The sequence below is a fragment of the Nomascus leucogenys genome, chromosome 2, assembly GCF_006542625.1.
Source record: "Nomascus leucogenys isolate Asia chromosome 2, Asia_NLE_v1, whole genome shotgun sequence".
NCBI lineage: Eukaryota > Metazoa > Chordata > Mammalia > Primates > Hylobatidae > Nomascus > Nomascus leucogenys.
This window is the reverse complement of record NC_044382.1, coordinates 38,474,859-38,492,336: the sequence shown is the minus strand read 5'-3', so window position 1 is coordinate 38,492,336 and position 17,478 is coordinate 38,474,859. Positions and strand designations below refer to the sequence as shown.

The 17,478-nt window shown below is 46.6% G+C and overlaps 2 protein-coding genes across 5 annotated transcripts in view; one reads left to right on the top strand and one right to left on the bottom strand.

The window, feature by feature from the left end:
• Positions 1-1,377, top strand: part of CYSTM1 (cysteine rich transmembrane module containing 1) — a 68,885-nt gene extending 67,508 nt beyond the window's left edge. For all 4 annotated transcript variants that reach the window (XM_030828175.1, XM_003266462.4, XM_030828185.1 and 1 more), the window contains exon 3: positions 892-1,377. In XM_030828175.1, the coding sequence (XP_030684035.1) occupies positions 892-998 (107 nt within the window). In that variant the 3' untranslated portion in view covers positions 999-1,377. The remainder of the gene's footprint in view (positions 1-891) is intronic.
• A 1,233-nt stretch (positions 1,378-2,610) lies between these two features.
• PFDN1 (prefoldin subunit 1) overlaps positions 2,611-17,478 on the bottom strand; it is a 58,652-nt gene continuing 43,784 nt past the window's right edge. Inside the window, exon 4 of the mRNA XM_030828172.1 lies at positions 2,611-3,604. Within this exon, the coding sequence (XP_030684032.1) occupies positions 3,521-3,604 (84 nt within the window). The 3' untranslated portion in view covers positions 2,611-3,520. The remainder of the gene's footprint in view (positions 3,605-17,478) is intronic.

Below are 17,478 nucleotides of genomic sequence, written 5' to 3'. Positions count from 1 at the left end.
ACTGGCTTAATTGATAAGATTCATGCATTCATGAACTTTGGAAAAGTGAAATGCTTACTGCTTATGAGTTTGATGACAGTGGTTGTTCTGAGATTTTAAGTGGCCACGGATTGACTAGCAGCCATTTAAAATATGTCCTTATGGGAAGAGAAGCTAATGCCACAAATCAGCTGACAAGTAGTTGGGGTCCTTCTTGACCTATGGATTTGTTTAGCACTCAGATCTCTTGATAGAGCACTTAGCCATGACAGGGCTCAGGTTTCCAACTCCATTTGGAGGAAAAGTGAGCGTGCTAGGCTCAGGAAGACACCACAGAGGCTCCAGCCACCCCGTCCCACTCAGCCAGGTTTTCATCCCTGCCTTCCTTCATCGTTTAAGTCAAGGTATAGAGGTTGAGGGCACATTGTGAAATTGTGTATTGCCCAGGAATGAAAAACCAGGGCTCTTGATTATTCTTTGAGGGTTTAAAGCCCCCCTTTAAAAGGAGATTTTAATTCCCTTTCCTCTGTTATTCTTGGGTGATGGGTCAGCTGTATCCCAAGAAATGACCCCCAGTTCCCCTGCAGGGGGGGGCGACATGCTACCTGGTTTACAAACCAAGTAGGGTTGGCCAACTCTGGTTGCCTTGGCATGGGACCATTCTGCAAGTTCTCTAGTACTTGTCCCTGTGAGGGTGAGGGCGTCTTGGGTCTGGAGTGGCAGGAGGGAGAAAGCAGCTGAGCTGAGCCACCCTCCTTCCATTCAGCAGCAGCAATGGCAGGAGCATGGTTTCACCAGTCTGCTCAATAACTTTCCCCTGCTGTAGCCTTCCCGTGGTCCTGGGAGGCTAACTTTGCAGGGCCTGGGGTTTGCACCAGCCCATTCTCACCCTCTTCCCTCTTCTCCCTCCAGTGTATGTGGTAGAAGACCAAAGAAGAGATGAGCTGGGACCATCCACCTGCCTCACAGCCTGCTGGACTGCTCTCTGTTGCTGCTGTCTCTGGGACATGCTCACCTGACCAGCCCAGCCCAGCCCAGCCGCCCTGTCCTGCCAGCTCTGCTGCCACTTCTGACAGGTGTGCCTGCCCCCATCTCTTCTGATTGCTGTAACAAATGACTAGCTTTGCACAGACACCTCTACCTTCAGCACTATGGGATTCCAGATTAGTGGGGGTTGCTATTGTTTAATTCAGTGACTTGATCTTTTTAATGTCCAAAATCCATTTCTTATTGATCTTTAAAGATGTGCTAAATGACTTTTTTGGCCAAAGGCTTAGTTGTGAAAAATATTTATAATTTTTAAATTATACATTCAAGATAGTGGCCAAATGTAACACACCATGGAATGATTTCTCTGCTAACAGCCTGTATGTTTCAATAAATTTGCCCAAAGCTCAACTGTCTGTCTAAATGATTCCAGGTCTAAGCTAAGCTACCTGGAGTCCGTGCTTGTCTCCTGGACTCTGTTACCATGTCTAACTACTCATCTGCTCACTGAGGCTTATAAAATGTGGGTATCTCAGCTAGTGGCCACCATCCAATATATGACCAGCAGCCAATCTTTATATTCTGGTGGTGATGCAAACAGTGAGGGTGCTACAAGGAAGGCCAGTTCTGAGGCCAGGTGTCCTCCAGCTGGGTCATGGGCTCCTGGCCAAGCTACTCGCCCCCTAGTCCCACTCAGAGATAGGCTCAGGGAGGAGCATTTGCCACCACATCTTGCACCTGCCTTTACCCAGAGCCTAGGAAAGGGCCTTTTGGTAACCAGGGGCTGCCCCCTGGAGTGGCTTCCAGGCCTGCTCCCTGGAAACCCAGGAACCTACAATTACATGGGGCCAGACAAGAGGTTTTCCTTTTTTTTTTTTTTTTTTTTTTGAGATGGAGTTTCACTCTTGTTGCCCAGGCTGGAGTACAATGGCGCAATCTCAGCTCACCACAACCTCCCCCTCCTGGGTTCAAGCAACTCTCCTGTCTCAGCCTCCCGAGTAGCTGGGATTACAGGCATGTACCACCAGGCCCGGCTAATTTTGTATTTTTAGTAGAGACAGGGTTTCTCCATGTTGGTCAGGCTGGTCGCGAACTCCCAACCTCAGTTGATCTGCCTACCTCAGCCTCCCAAAATGCTGGGATTACAGGCGTGAGCCACCGCTCCCGGCCGAAGTTTTCCCTTCTGGCTGTCCCCTCTCACCCCTCACCCCAGCTAGTCAGCCGTGCCACTCATCTCATATTTGGCCACATGGTGGCGCCAGGCTGCCATAGCAGCAAGTCCGATTTTCCTCCATCAGCTGGCCCGCCCAGCCCAGCCAGCCCAAGAAGCTGCAGCTGACAGCTCCCTGCCTTCCCTCCGAAGCAGTGGATGTGCTGATAAATGTTTACCAGTGCTCTCTTAAAAAAAAAAAAAAAAAAAAAAAAGCCATGTTTTGTAGCATGTCCTATGTCTTATTTCTGTGATGTACGTGTTCCCACCATGCCATGGCTGATTTCAAGTTACCAATGTGATGTCACTGACTGGAGCTGGGAAGGGCAGCACAGGACCTGCCATCATGTGGGATTTCTACCACCCAGACACAACAGAACCAACCTCACAGGTCACAGCCAGTGCGCAGATAGAGCACAGATCGTGGTCAAATGTAGTAATTAGGGATGCATTTTGAATATTTATTGTCCTTGTTTTTAACATAATTTGCAAATTTACATAATTATAATGGCTGTGTTTAACAACTAGCTTACAACAAAATTCTTGAAAACTGAATAATTGGCCCACCTGGGCTGGGATGAGCCAGCTGGATCACACCGTTGCCCCCTCAGCCTCTAGGAGGCCTCAGGATTACGGCTTCCATCTTATGATATTGGCCAAAAGGAGACAGTGTTGGAGGTGCTGCTGACTGTTGAACTTCCTTTTGGAATGTATGGGAGAAGGCAGGGAAAGGAATCTTTAGGCAGACTGCCATCCAGGGACTGCTATTCTGTTCACTGAGATTCAGCTCTGAACGTCTGTTCTTTTTTCCTCTTCTACTACATGCAGGCCCGGAAGCTGAGGGTTAGTCAAAGGTACAGGAAGGGAAAAGAGAAGAGGGCAAGGCCCATCCCCCAAGAAAGGAAGGGTGCTGATGCAGAGGGAACAGGAGCTGAGGTGGAGACGGCCACTGCCTCTCTCACCCTCTGTTCCATCCCTCTGCTCAAGAAAACCAGGCTTAGCAGAGTGGGACAGATGCTTTTTATTGGTCTGGCTGGCGTGCCTAGTGGAAAGCTCAGGCAGAGCTTCCTATCTTGCCCTGGCTCCCATCTTCCCTCTCCTGGGAGTTCATCACACACCCTGAGAGGGAAGAGTGTCCTGGGCAGAGGTGGCAGGCAAAGCCAGGGTAAAAACTCCAGGGCTGGGAAGCAAATGGGGCTCAGGGTGATGCAGAAAATGTGACGTTGCCAGGCCACCCAAATAAAGCATCCATCGGGGCAGAGGAGAAGCTGTTTCCCTGCAGAGACTCCTCTGCCCCCGCCAGGAATGGGAGGGGCAGGAGGAAGAGCTTCCCAGAGAGGCTCCCTACTGGGCCCTTCGTGCCATCAGCATCTCCCGGATGTTGTCCTCAGCTTCCTTAACGCTTCGCTCCAGGTAGGACTTTTTCTGCTGCAATATGAGAGACAAAGGTTAGGACCAGAGTGAATGGGCCGGGCTGGAAGACACAGCTTTGATACCCAATGGTTATGGCTTTTCCTTTGTGACGGGTGACTTCCAGGAGTATACTGCGAGCCAGGTATACACACCTACCCACAGTGCTCCCCCAACCTCCGAACCATGGGTGATCATGGGCAGGCAGCAGGGAGGAGATAGCTTTGGTAGAAGCCAAAGTGCTCTGTGGAAGACAGGCAGTAGCACTCCTCCCCCAGAAGGAAGCAGACTCTGAAAAACAGGCGTCTCAGTACATGAAGTTATCCCAGACAGACAAAGGCCAGGAAATTCCAGGACAAAGCTCCTGTCCGTAACAGACTATCTCCTCTCAAGGTTTTCCATGGCCTGGGCCAGGCGCCTGTAGCCACTGCAGCTATAAAATGGACAGTGCACGCTCTGCCCTGTCCAGCAGGAATATGGGCTGCTGTGAGGGCTGTGGGGCTGTCTCACATCGCACCAAGTGGGTGAGTCAGGAGGCAATCTGCTTTTCTAATGAGACTGCTGCCTGCCAGGAATCTGGGACACTGACACACTGAGGAAAGCAGACCTTTTGGAGGCTTACCTTCTACCCCATCTGGGTCCTAAATTAAAAATCTCGGCTTAGACAAAGAACTTTCACTACTTTCAGGAGCCAGGATTTCAAAGATTAGTCAAAGGAAACGATGTCTGTACATTATTTGCCCTGTGCTCACCCCAGAAGTATGGTGGTTTTACCAGTGGTCCTTGCCCTGAGGACATAGTTGTGGCTGTATTCCCAGTTAACAGACATGAAATGAAGCCTCCCTTTTTGAGGAATACTATTCATGTCCTGAGAGAATACTCAAAATTATCACCTCCCAAGGCACATGGGACCGAGCCACACTGGAACCAGTAATGCAGTCACCAGGCAGCCCAGGCCCTTCTCTCACCTCAACCCCCTTCACCCAAGCACCTGTTGATTCTGTTCCACCTACTAAAGTGCCTACAGGACTCAGGGAAGCAGGGAGAGGTTAGGGCAGAGGACAAGTGAGCTCTCTGTCCAATTAATTAGTTGTTTGTTTGTATGTTTTATTTATTTTTGAGACAAGGTCTCAGCTCAGAGTGCAATGGTGCAATCACGGCTCACTGTAGCCTCTACCTCCCACCTCAGCCCAAGTAGCTGGGACTCTAGGTGCACTGGGACTATAGGTGTGCACCACCATGCCCAGCTTTTTTTTTTTTTTTTGTAGAAATGAGAAACTTCAATTTTTTATTTTTTGTATTGCCCAGGCTGATCTCAAACTCCTGGACCCAAGCGATCCTCCCTCCTTGGTCTCTCAAAGTGCTGGCATTGCAGGCATGAGCCACCACGCTTAGCTATTTATTAAATGATACATATAGAGGCTTTTTCCTACAGAAGCCAAATGTGGCATACACAAATCTTTATCAGTTCTTCCGTGAACCTCTGATTCCTATCTGTCCTCTCCTTGCTTCAAATTTCCTTAAGGCTAGAAAGAACCCTCTTTACTCATCTCCCATCTAAGTTGCACAGAATTCCTTGTGATACAACAGGAGCTCCATAAAAACTCATGGTGGCCAGACACAATGGCTCATGCCTATAATCTCAGCACTTTGGGAGGCCAAGGCGGGCAGATCACCTGAGGCCAGGAGTTTAAGACCAGCCTGGCCAACATGGCAAAACCCTGTCTCTACAAAAAATTAGACGGGTGTGGTGGCGGGCACCTGTAATCCCAGCTACTCAGGGGCTGAGGCAGGAGAATCACTTGAACCTGGGAGGCAGAGGCTGCAGTGAGCCAAGACCGTGCCATCACACTCCAGCCTGGGCAACAAGAGCAAAACTCCAACTCATGGTGACCATGATAACCATTCAATCCAATGCCTGCAAATGCATACTGTTGCTAAGGAATTTTAATTACATTGCTAAACCAAATACAGTCCTATCACTGTGATATCAGAGTGGGAACTTAAACTTCCTTTGATAAACAACTCTTTTTTTTTTTTTTTTTTTTTTTTTTGAGACGGAATCTCGCACTGTTGCCCAGGCTGGAGTGCTATGGTGCCATCTTGGCTCACTACAACCTCCGCCTCCTGGGTTAACACGATTCTCCTGCCTCAGCCTCCCAAGTAGTTGGGATTACAGGCACATACCACCAAGCCAGCTAATTTTTTGTATTTTTAGTAGAGATGGGGTTTCACTATGTTAGCCAAGCTGGTCTCAAACTCCTGACCTCGTGATCTGCCCGCCTCAGCCTCCCAAAGTGTTGGGATTACAGGTGTGAGCCACCGTGCCAGGCCGATAAACAACTCTTAGACTTTTAACTGTGGTGAGCTGAAAAAAGGCAAATACTAGTAAGCCCTGACACACACTAAAGAATGTATGTCCACTGGGTGTCACACAGAGGGGAGCAATAGCTCGGTGCCATACGCCACCTGGGCACCCTGTGGACCTCATGTGAATGCAGGGGAAAGGCGAGTGGAATAAGCCCGCTTCTCCTCCTACAAAAGTCAGCCAGGGCCCAGGGACTCTGGTCTGTTGCATTCAATCTCTGCCAACTTGCTGCCACAGCTGGCAAAACCATAAACTTGGAACATCAGCAAGAGCTCTTCTGCCCTCCCACCCAGGCTCCCCAGCCAAACTCAGGCTGTACCTCTCAGCTTTAAAAATTCCTTCTTTGTAAAACCTCTGTCTTCTAACACTTTGATGAATTTTACCACTGCATATCCTAAAGTCTTCAGGTTTCCAAACGATGATGCAAATTAACATATCTATCTATCTATATTTTTGTTTTGTTTCTAGAAATGAGGTCTTGTTATATTGCCCAGGCTGGCCTCAAACTCCTGGGCTCAAGCAATTCTCTTGCCTTAGAGGCGTGTGCCACGGTACTGCCTTCATCTTTAAATTTTTAATCAGTTTAAATAAACGTAATAGACATTTCTTAAAAAAAAAAAATTCCAACAGGACAGGACATCCCTAACATAGTGGACCTTTCTAACTGTATTTCAATAATTCCTGTCTCAGTCCCCAAGCATATTTAAGCCCAGAAGACTCTCATCATAATCAAACCCAGAACAAGGCACCTGTTGTGGGTTGAACTGAATTTGACAAAAAGATATGCTGAAGTTCTAATCTCTGGTTGGAAAGAGGATCTTTGCAGATGTAACTAAGTTAAGATGAGATCATATTGCATTAGGGTGGGCCCTGAATCCAATCATTAGTGTCCAAACAAGGCGCTGTGAAGACCAATTCGTGGTGGCTTCAAATACAAGTAGAAAACCAAGTAGAAAACCAACACAATACCTGAAATGAGGGATGCCCCCAGACATCAATTCTACCACAATTATTTGGGGATAAATATGATCCTAGCTTACAAAGTTTTAAGAGCAGTTACCCAGGCCTCTGCAATTCAGTGTGGTCAGAGGTGTGGCAGGATTGGTCCTGTGAGTGCAGAAGAACCTTGGGAGGCCTCTGTCTCCACGGGTGTCTTAGTCTGTTTGTGTTGCTCTAAAGGAATATCTGAGGCTGGGTAATTTATGAAGAAAAGAGGTTTGTTTGGCCCACAGGTCTGCGGGCTATACAAGCATAGTGCAGCATCTGCTTCTGGAGAGGGTTTCTGGCTGCTTGCACTCGTGGTGGAAGGTGAAGGGGAGCCGCCTGTACAGAAATCATGTGGCCAGAGAGGAAACGAGAGAGAGGAGGTGCCAGGCTCTTTTCAACAGCCAGTCAGTGAAGAAACGAAGCGTGAGAACTCACTCCCATGAGATTGGCACCAAGCCATACACAAGAAACCCGCCCCCACAATCCAAACATCTCCCACCAGGCCCCACCTTCAACACTGGGGATCAAATTTTTTTGTGAGGGTTGGGGGGGTCTGGGGGGTACCAAATTTCAACATGAGACCTGCCAGGGGGTCAAAGAAACCCTATGCACACCACAGCAGGGGCATCCTTCATTTCCAGTGCGGTGCTGTGCTCTTGGGTAAGGGCACTAACCCCATTTAAAGGGCTCTGCCCTCATGACCTACTCGTCTCCCAAATGGCCACACCTCCTAACACCATCACCTCAGGAGTTAGGATTTCAACGAAGACTTTAGGGAGAAACAACTATTCACACCACAGTACTTTTCAACTTCCAAGAAGCCATGCATGCATGGTCTTGGTTTCAGCTAAATCTCCGACCTCACCTCCAACAACTCTTCCCCCTCACTCCTTCAGCTCCAGTCACACGGGCCTCCCGTGCTGCTCCTCCAATCCACCAGGTATATTCCTGCCTGGCCTTTGCCCTTTGCTGTGCTCTCCGTGTAGAAGTTCTCTTCCCCAGATATTCACATTACTCGTCCCCTCACTTCCTTCAGGCCTTTCTCAAATGTTACCTTATCTGCAAGGCCTTCTTGAGTACATGCTGCCCAATACTCCCTATTCTCCTCACCTTGACTCTTCTCCAGAGCTCTTTCCACCACAGGAAGCAGAAACTGTCTGACTTCCCTTATGAGAAGGAAAGGTCCACAAGGGCAGGACTTTGTTCTGTCACCTCATACAGTCCTACTGTCTAGAAGAATGGCTGGCACATAATAGGAATTTGATGTTTGTTGAATAAAGTGCTTTAGTGTGGGAAATGACGCCTTACTGATGTACACACACTTTTTAGTTTTCCCTCCCAACTTGAATAATCAAGAAACGCCCAACAGAAGAAGCAAAGGCAGAAACTGACCACTTTCCTTCATGGTGGTTTTCAGCTTTCGGCATTGCCCTCTTACCCCTGCCCCTTGATATACACAGATTTAAAACTCCAACCTATCACTACAAACAATGTCAAGTATTTGAGGTAATGAATATGTTAACTAGCTTGATTTAATTATTCTACATTATATATATATATATATTTTTTTTTGAAGCAGGGTCTTGCTCTGTTGTCCAAGGTAGAGTGCAATGGCACGATCTAGGCTCACTGCAAACTCCACCTCCCGGGTTTAAGCAATTCTCCCATCTCAGCCTCCTGAGTAGCTTAGGATTACAGGTGAGTACCACCACGCCCAGCTAATTTTTCTATCTTTAGTAGAGAAGGGGTTTCACCATGTTGGCCAGGCTGGTCTTGAACTCCTGGCCTCAAATGATCCACCTGCCTCAGCCTCCCAAAGTGCTGGGATTACAGGTGTGAACTACTGTACCCAGCCCACATTATATTTATAAATCATAACATCTTTACCCCATAAATTTATACAATTATGAATTATTGATTTATAATAAAATAAATAAATAACAAAACTCAAACGTTACAGATCCCAGTGGGGGCTTTGATCTGGCCTTGCTTCCACAAACAGAACAGGCCCTAACAGGCCTTTATGCTTATCAGGTCAACTTGCAAAACTAAAAAACAAACCACCCCAATTTCCCATGTCCTGGACTCTGAAATCCTTGAGGAACTGCTCTATCCGATGTCAGCCTCAGGGCCGCTAGGAGCGACATTTGAAATCCACACTTACTACCAGCAATCCTGGGAGGGCATCTGCTGATCTCACTGCAGCATCTTTCTGTCTTGCTTGCTGAGCAACTTCCCTCAGAATGCTTTCACCAGGAAAGTCTCTAGTGGCATCAAACCACAAAGCTCTGGGTGCAGTGACATTCTTGTGGGCCCTTGTCGTGATGACAAACTCTGAGATTTCCTGTGGGGCTCAGCATGGCCAGGGAAATGACATTGTTGGAGTTATTGCTCATCGGCCTGAGGTTCTTTTTTCCAGGAGTCAGACTGAGGGGCTGGTGTTTCATTCTCATCCTCTTACCAAGGAAAGAGGCTCCAGTCCCTAGAACTTTTCTGATATGACACAATCTCTCAAGTAGACTCCTGAGGTAATACATCTTGTGACGCTATCACTACAGACTTTTTTCTTTTCTTAGGAACTTTGTCTCCAGCTCTCCTTCTCTAAATTAGTTTTTTTTTTTCTTTCTTTCTTTCTTTCCTGTTTGTCCTGCCTTGGGGTATAGAAAAGAGTTTTCTCCTCTCTGTCCCTCTATTTTCCCATTTGTAAGATGAGGATTTGGGCAATACCAGTGCATCCCTCCACCCCCACCCCACTCCCATTTCTACTTTAGCCACACGACACTTTCTTCAAATGAACTCTTGCCTTAAAGACTAAACAAACAAAACAGGTTAAATGGAGCTCAGAGGAGAGGGTAGACATACTATGGATGTGTACAGATATGTACTTTTATCTGAATAAAAATAGCCCTGCTGGCTCATCTCCTGCCCTCCAATCCAGGCTTCAGAGGCAACAGACAAGGCAGACTTAGGTTCCCCTCTGTTCCTGATATTCTGTGAGAGGTGAGTCCTCAGAGACCCTCTGCTGGGAGTCACGGTTTCTGACCCTGAGTGTGACCTGCCTTGGTCACATACTTCTCTCTTGTGTAAAATCCACAGCTTCCAGCTCCTGGAGACCACCACCAACTTCAAGCTCTACTATTAATCAAAAAAACTGAAGGCAATGGCCATCTTTTCGCTGTCTCTACCATGACTTCCACATTAAAAACCCAAAGCCTCACTAATTCTCGTGTTCGCTCACTGGCAGATCTGTAAAATGGTCAGAGGGCACCAACTGCCCACAATGGGGATGTTTGGCAAGAGGCCAAGAACTCACTGAGGGCTGAAGAAACATGTCTTGACGGGGGACAAAGTTGGAAGAAGGCAGGGGAAACAAGACAAAAACAGAAAAAAAGGCAACAAGGGACACAATCAGAGAAGTCAGGATGGAAAATGGGACAGCATGGCCATGGCTGCAGCAGGCAGGGGCGGGGCAGAGCCCTGAGGGCACATGTGCCCTGAGCCGCCAGCCTGGATGGGTGAGGAGCGCCAACAGAGGCAGGCAAAACCCCACACCTGAGAGGCAGGTCTAAGCGGTCCATGGATATGCCCACTTGTAAACTCATCTGGGTGCATCCACTTCACCAGAGGACACAGCTAGGTGATATGGTAACCACTGAGCTACACCGCTGGGAGACAAATCAAAGAAAGATAAAGCAATCTTAGGCATGGAGCAGGAGAATAAAGAGAAATCTCGGAAGGAGTTACTGTCCCTGCATCTTCTAGATACTACTTTAGAAATATCCTTCAGAAAAGAAAGAAAAGAAAAGACCCTTCAGAGGTCTTTCTGCTGAAGGACAGGGACAAAAGACTTGCTTCAGCTAAGCGCTGACCTGTTTTCCTCCCAGGTGTGCTTTTACCTGCCGACAGACTGACACTGCTACTATATGGGGTCAGACTCCCAAACCCCACCTACGATCACATGCTGGCTAGCAACCCCAACTCAGTCTGCCAAGACGAACCCCTACACCACTCAAGCACTTTACAGCAGATATACACAAGGGAAAAAAATTCTTCTTCAAACAACAGTGTTTAGCTGCTCGGTCCCCCTGAGGTTTAGGTGAGGTCTACCTACTGCTGCCCTCCCTAACACATCAGCTTCATGTGAGTCCCAGAGAAAGCCCAGCCTACCAGATAACCTGGGAAAGACCAGATAGAAAGCTCAGAGTGAAGCACAGAGCCAGGAGCAGCAACTGTCTCAATGCAATATGGTGCTGATCAAGCCTCAACCAAAGAATCACTACTATCTGCAGGCACCAGGTGTAAAAGGGATGATGACAAGCCAGCAGATCATGTCAAGCGATGGGCAGCTGAAGTGGGTGGGGACTTTTGGTTTAGAGAAGATTAAGGGAAGAAGGAATCTATCACTTCCTTAACTATAGAAAGCAATGGCTCTCCAAGTGCAGTCCTCTCCCAGCAGCATCAGGATCACCTGCAAACTTATTAGAAGGGCATATTCTTATGCCCCGACCCAGACCCACTGAATCAGAAACCCTGGGGATGGAGTCCGGCAATCTGTGTTTTCACAAGCCCTCCAGGGTGGCTGTGACCCACACTGAAGTTTGAGACTCAAACTTTTTGTTCTAAATCAGGAGTCAGCAAACTTTTTCTATAAAGGGCCAGATAACAAATATTTCAGGCTTTCACTGTGGGGTTATCTCTTACAACTACTCAGCTCTGCCACTGTAGCACAAAAGTAGTCAGACAATGTGTAAACTAATGGGTGTGGTGCAGATGAATGGGCACGGCTGTGTTTCGAAAGCACAGAAACAGGCAGTGGGCTGGACGGGGCAGGCGGTGGTTTGCCAGTGTCTGTTCCTTAAAAAGATGGAGCTTTAAAAGGTAGGACTGAGTCCAGCAGTTAGAGATTTTTAACTTTCACTGAAAGCTGCCTAATAAAAGCCTACATTTCCATCTGTCCATCCTTCCATCCATTCATTCAGCTCACTGCCAAACCATTTCCCCTCCTTTATCCTTCACAAACCCTGGTCCCTGAAGTTCATGGTATCATGCTTAACCACTGGACTCCCCTCTCCTTGTTGCTTCAATCTTCCAGTATCCTGGGCACTATCCCTCATCATCGGTGGCTCCCTGTCTCCCTCTCCACCACTGCTGTACCATTCAAGGTGACTTCAACAAGAAGGTAGATGACCCACCCAATACCACAGCCTCCTCTCTCCTCACAATTTTACGGTTACCCCACCTCAGCCACCCAGTCCATGGTCATGCCCTAGGTCTTGTCAACACTAGAAGCTGCACACCTCTGAAGTGTTCATTTTACCACCACTACCTCATATTCTTCCAGGTCACTTCTGATACTCTCGCTCCAGCATTTCTTCAACCTCGTCACGCAACAAGTTGTTCATTATCCATTATGCTTCCATGGACTTTTCCCTTCCTACCCAGCTTTGCTTATATAGTCCATCATTTATATTTATTCTCCTTATATATACCCTTTCACCTATGTCCCTCTCTCCCTCTGTTGCACTTACCTGGGAAAATGCCAACCCAGATTAAACTCAACCATCTACCCACTCCATGCTTCACCCTGAGTGGCTGAATGTTGCTGGAGGAAAATGCTAAACTGTGCTGAATGGTCTCACCTTAAATTCAGAGCCATGAATCCCAAATGGGCACTATGGAAATTTTATTAAACTTCCTTTATGTTTTCATTGTCTGCTCTCCAAAATAACTATTTCATGCTTGGTCTTGTCTCCTCAAATCGCCTATTCTCCCTCCTCTCCTCAGCTGAGAAAATAAATCTGATGAGAACTCTATCCTCCCGCTACCAAATCTACTAATCGGCCTACACCTGTATGTATAGTCTCTTCTTTCTCTACTGTTAAAATTGATAGCATCCCTGTACTGTTTTTTTAAAGGAATCAAAATACAACCCCGCACTTTGGAAGGCCGAGGAGGGACAATCACTTGAGGGAAGGAGTCTGAGACCAGCTGGCCCTTGGGCTGTAATTTACAGAACCCTGGCTGAGAATATCACCCACCTATTAGTGAGACCCTATATCTATAGCGAGACCCCATCTCTACAAAAATAAAAAAATCAGCTGGGCGTGGTGGTGCATGTCTGTAGCCCCAGCTACTCAGAAGGCTAAGGCAGGAGGATCACTTGAGTCCAGGAGGTTGAGACTGCATGCAGTGAGCCGTGATCATGCCACTGCACCCAAGCCTGGGTGACAGAGCAAGGCCCTGTCTCAAAACAAAACAAAAACACACACACGACCCTTCCACTTAGACAATGATTTCATCCCCACATACCTTCTCAGAAACTTCACTCTTACCGTTAACCTTCCTTTCTTCTTAATCTTCTATTTCTTACTCTGCAAGATCCTTCTTGGTGAGGCAAATCATTAAAAAACCCTTTCTTTACCTCTCAGTCCCCTGTAAGTACTGCCTTTTTTCTGCAAAACTTCTTGAATCAGTTTTCTGAGGCAGCTGCCTCCCCTGTCTTCCCTCCTATCTGCTCCTCAGACCTCTCCAATCACACTTCTACCTCCTCTAATGAATTGGCAATGATTCAAGTCCAATGATCTCTACGGGTGCTTCTCTGTCATCTTACTCAACCTCTCAACAGTGTTCAACACAGTTCTTGGAACACTTTCTCCTTCTAGCTTTCATGACACCACACTTCTATTCTCTTCCGACATAACTGGCTACTCTTTCTAAGTTCTCCTTTGCTGACTACCCCTCCTCTGCTCAGCTTCCGAATGCTGCATTTCCCAAGAAGCTGTCCTGGAACTCCTCCTCTTCTCCCCATCTGCACTCCCTCTTAGAAACTCTCATCTCGGCCAGGTGTGGTGGCTCACACCTGTAATCCCAGCACTTTGGGAAGCTGAGGTATGAGAATCGCTTGAACCCAGGAGGCGGACGTTGCAGTGAGCTGAGATCAAGCCACTGTACTCCAGCGTGGGTGACAGAGCAAGACTCCGTCTCAAACAACAACAACAAAACCAATACTCTCATCTCACAGCTTTAAACATTATATGACTCCTAATTTGTATCTCCAACCCTATCTCCCCTTAATTCCAGATTTAACATATCCAATTATTTATAAAACATATCTTCTTGGATGTCAAACCCAGACTTTAATATGTTTAAAACAAACACAACTGATTTATAGTCACCTCCACCCCTACCCCTCCCTGACTTCCCCATCTCAATGAATGGCACTCACCCAACTGCTCAATGTAAAAAACAAAAAATGACAAAAAAAAAAAAAAAAAGCTATGTTTTTCAAGAATGACCCTACATGGCACATCCCTGATTTTTTTCTTTTCCTCAATCCCCACGCCTTCCATCCAATCCATCGGCAAATCTTATTAGCTTACTTCCAAATATATTCCCAAACTCTACTCTTCTATCTAGCACCACTGCCCCCGTCCTAGTCCAAGCCTCCATCATGTCTTGCCTGGAGGTGTGTCGTGGACACTCTCACACTGAATCAAGTTAGCCTCTGCTCAAAAAGCCTCTAATGGGCCGGGCGTGGTGGCTCACACCTGTAGTCCCTGCACTTTGGGAGGTCGAGGCAGGTGGATCACCTGAGGTCAGGAGTTTGAGACCAGCCTGGACAACATGATGAAACCTCGTCTCTACTAAAAATAAAAAAAATTAGCTAGGCATGGTGGCATGCCTGTAATCCCAGCTACTCAGGAGGCTGAGGCAGGAGAATCACTTGAGCCCGGGAGGTGGAGGTTGCAGTGAGCCGAGATCATGCCACTGCACTCCAGCCTGGGCAACAAGAGCAAAACTCCATCTCAAAAAAAAAAAAAAAAAAAAAAAAGCCTCTAATGGTTTCACCTCACACTTAGAAAACAAACCAGACTCTTTAACCGAGGTAATCAGGCTCCACATGGCCTCACTCCTGCCAACCCCTCCACTTCATTACTACTCTGTCCCCCTTTCACTTGCTTAAACAGCTCCAGCAGACTTATTTCTGTCTTAAGACAGGAATATCTCTCTGTGTAATATTTCTCTGTGACCTCCACCTGGAATGTTCTTCCTTGAGATACTTTTATGTGGCTGTCTGCTTCTTTTCATTCACATCCTAGCTGAAATTTCACTTTTTCAGAAAGCTCTTCCCCAATTATTCAACTAAAGGAGGTCTCCAGTAACTCTCTAAAACATCACCCTTACTACGTGATGGTTTCTTGTTTCTTTATTGTCTGTATCTCAGTGTAAGCTCCAAAGAGTAGGGATCATGTCTGATTTGATTAATGCTATAACCCTAGCACCAAGAACTGGCACATAATTCATCTAACCAACAGGTATTGGGCACTCAGCACTCCAAAGAGCACCAACAGTAGAGCAGCGAACAAAGCACACACTTATCCCTGGAGATTATACTGTTGCAGGCCACACAGACATTTAGCTACCATTGTAATAAGGGATCTGAGGGAAACCATGGTCTTCAATGGGGGAAACATCTGATGGAATCAAGGAACTCCCAGAGGAACTTAAGAACTCAGCTCTGAAGGATGAGCAGGAATTAACAACAGGAGAGGTGAGAGTGGGGAGAGAGTAATTCCAGATAAATGGAGCCCGGCAAGTTGGGAGAATTGAATGTCAACCAGGGAGACTGAAGCACAGAGAGAGAAAGGGTGAGAATACAGAGAAGAGGCTGGTGAGGCTGAGTCGGATCATGTGGGGTCTTAAGCCACATTAAAGTTTTGGAATTTGCCTTGAAGGCAATGGAATGCCACTGGGTTTTAAGCAGGAGAGCAAAAGTCAAATTTCCATTAAAAACAATCTCACTCAGCTGAAGCATAGAGAATGAATGAGAACAGAGCTTCCCAAAAATGTCCTATGAATCATGAATGGGTAACAGATGTGCCCAAGATACTGATCCCTCAGTCCCTGGAGTGGCTGGGTGGCCCAGGGCAGCCAAAACCCCCCTGGGCAGTTGCCTCCAGCTCTGAGCACCTTTGTCCGGTTACCCCAGTGAATTGTGCAAATACGATTTTCTGAGAGCTGTACTGTAAAAAAAAAAGCACTGGATTAGAGAATGCACGCGTGAACGTTGCAAACCTATTAGGAGGCCACTGCAATCGTCTTGGAAAGAGATGACAGTATCTTAGTGGTGACAATGGAGATGAAGAAGAGCAGGTAGATTTTTTAAATATTCAGGAGGAAAATCAACAAGAGGACTTCACCACTCCCTTCATCATAACCTTCATTAGATGTCAGAAGCTGGGGAGGAGGATGTCAGGAATGACTCCCAGGATGCCCAGTTGGGGCTTGCACACTGGCTCGAGGGTGCTGCCTTTCACTGCAAGAAGAAATGCAGGAGGAGGACCTGGTTTGGAAGGGAAGATTCTGAGCTTTGTTTTGGACATAGTAGGTTTAAGGTACCTGTGAGACATCCAAATGAGATGTGAAAAACTAGATTGGCTCTGGAGTTCATGGAAGAAATCTGGGCTAGGGATATAATTTTGCGTAGAGGTGGTACTTGAAGTCGTGAGAATGGATGAAATTCCTAGGGAAAGAACATACAATAAGAGGACTTAGCCTTGAAGAAATTCAACATTTTAAGACTGGAATGAAAAGGAGGAACCAGTAAATAATACTAAAAAGGAGGGAAATGTGTGTCATAGAAACCAAAAGGAGAGTAGTTCAGGAAAAAGAATGAGGTCACTAAAAATCATTGGGTATGTTCAAATAGGAAGAGTGACAACACGTCAGAAATGGTTGGGGGCTAGAAAGGGGAGTGCTACATCAAGTGGCCTGTAGGCTATCTTGCAGCTTTAAAAAGTTGAGACCTAACCCTAACTCCATGAAGGAAAACTAGCAGACATTTTAACTGTTACAGATGAGCCTCAAGAACATGTAATGCAGTGTCAGGACAAATAATGTTAACTCCTATCTTCAATGAGACATTGGGTTTTGTGTAGGTCCAACACAAGGGTTGTAGAAGCATCACTACAATTATGCCCAAGGAAACGATTACAGTTTCCCAATATACATTACTTTTCTTCTGTTTTGCCAACATCAAAAAGTCAAGTGCTCTTCAATAAGACAGACTAGAGGAACTGTTAAAACTCTACAAGTCTTCCAAATGAGCAAAAACAACAACAAAAAACAGTAAGTCCCAATATTTCAGTTTGTCTTTAGTTTGTCCCAGTCTTACAGGAGCAAGAGGATAAAATCAACAGTGTTTACAGTGGAGTTTGGCCTGTAGGCATGGTAAAGGAGTAGGTGAATAAGGGTGTGCCTGCTAAGAGAGGAAGTAAAGGTGACACCTTGCATTCTTGGAAGTGGAGGTGTAATTGACGCAACTGTGGGGATAAGATTAACATGCAGGTATGTGTGGCTAGAGCCTAAAGTCAATCCTGATCCTGCTCTCTGCTCCAAGCAATTCCTATTTTCTTTCAGCTCCAGAATTCCTATTTTCTTTCAAGTCAACAACAACAAAGACAACCCAATTTTAAAATGAGCAAAGGATTTGTACAGATATTTCCTCAAAGAAGACATATTACTGGCCAAAAAGCAC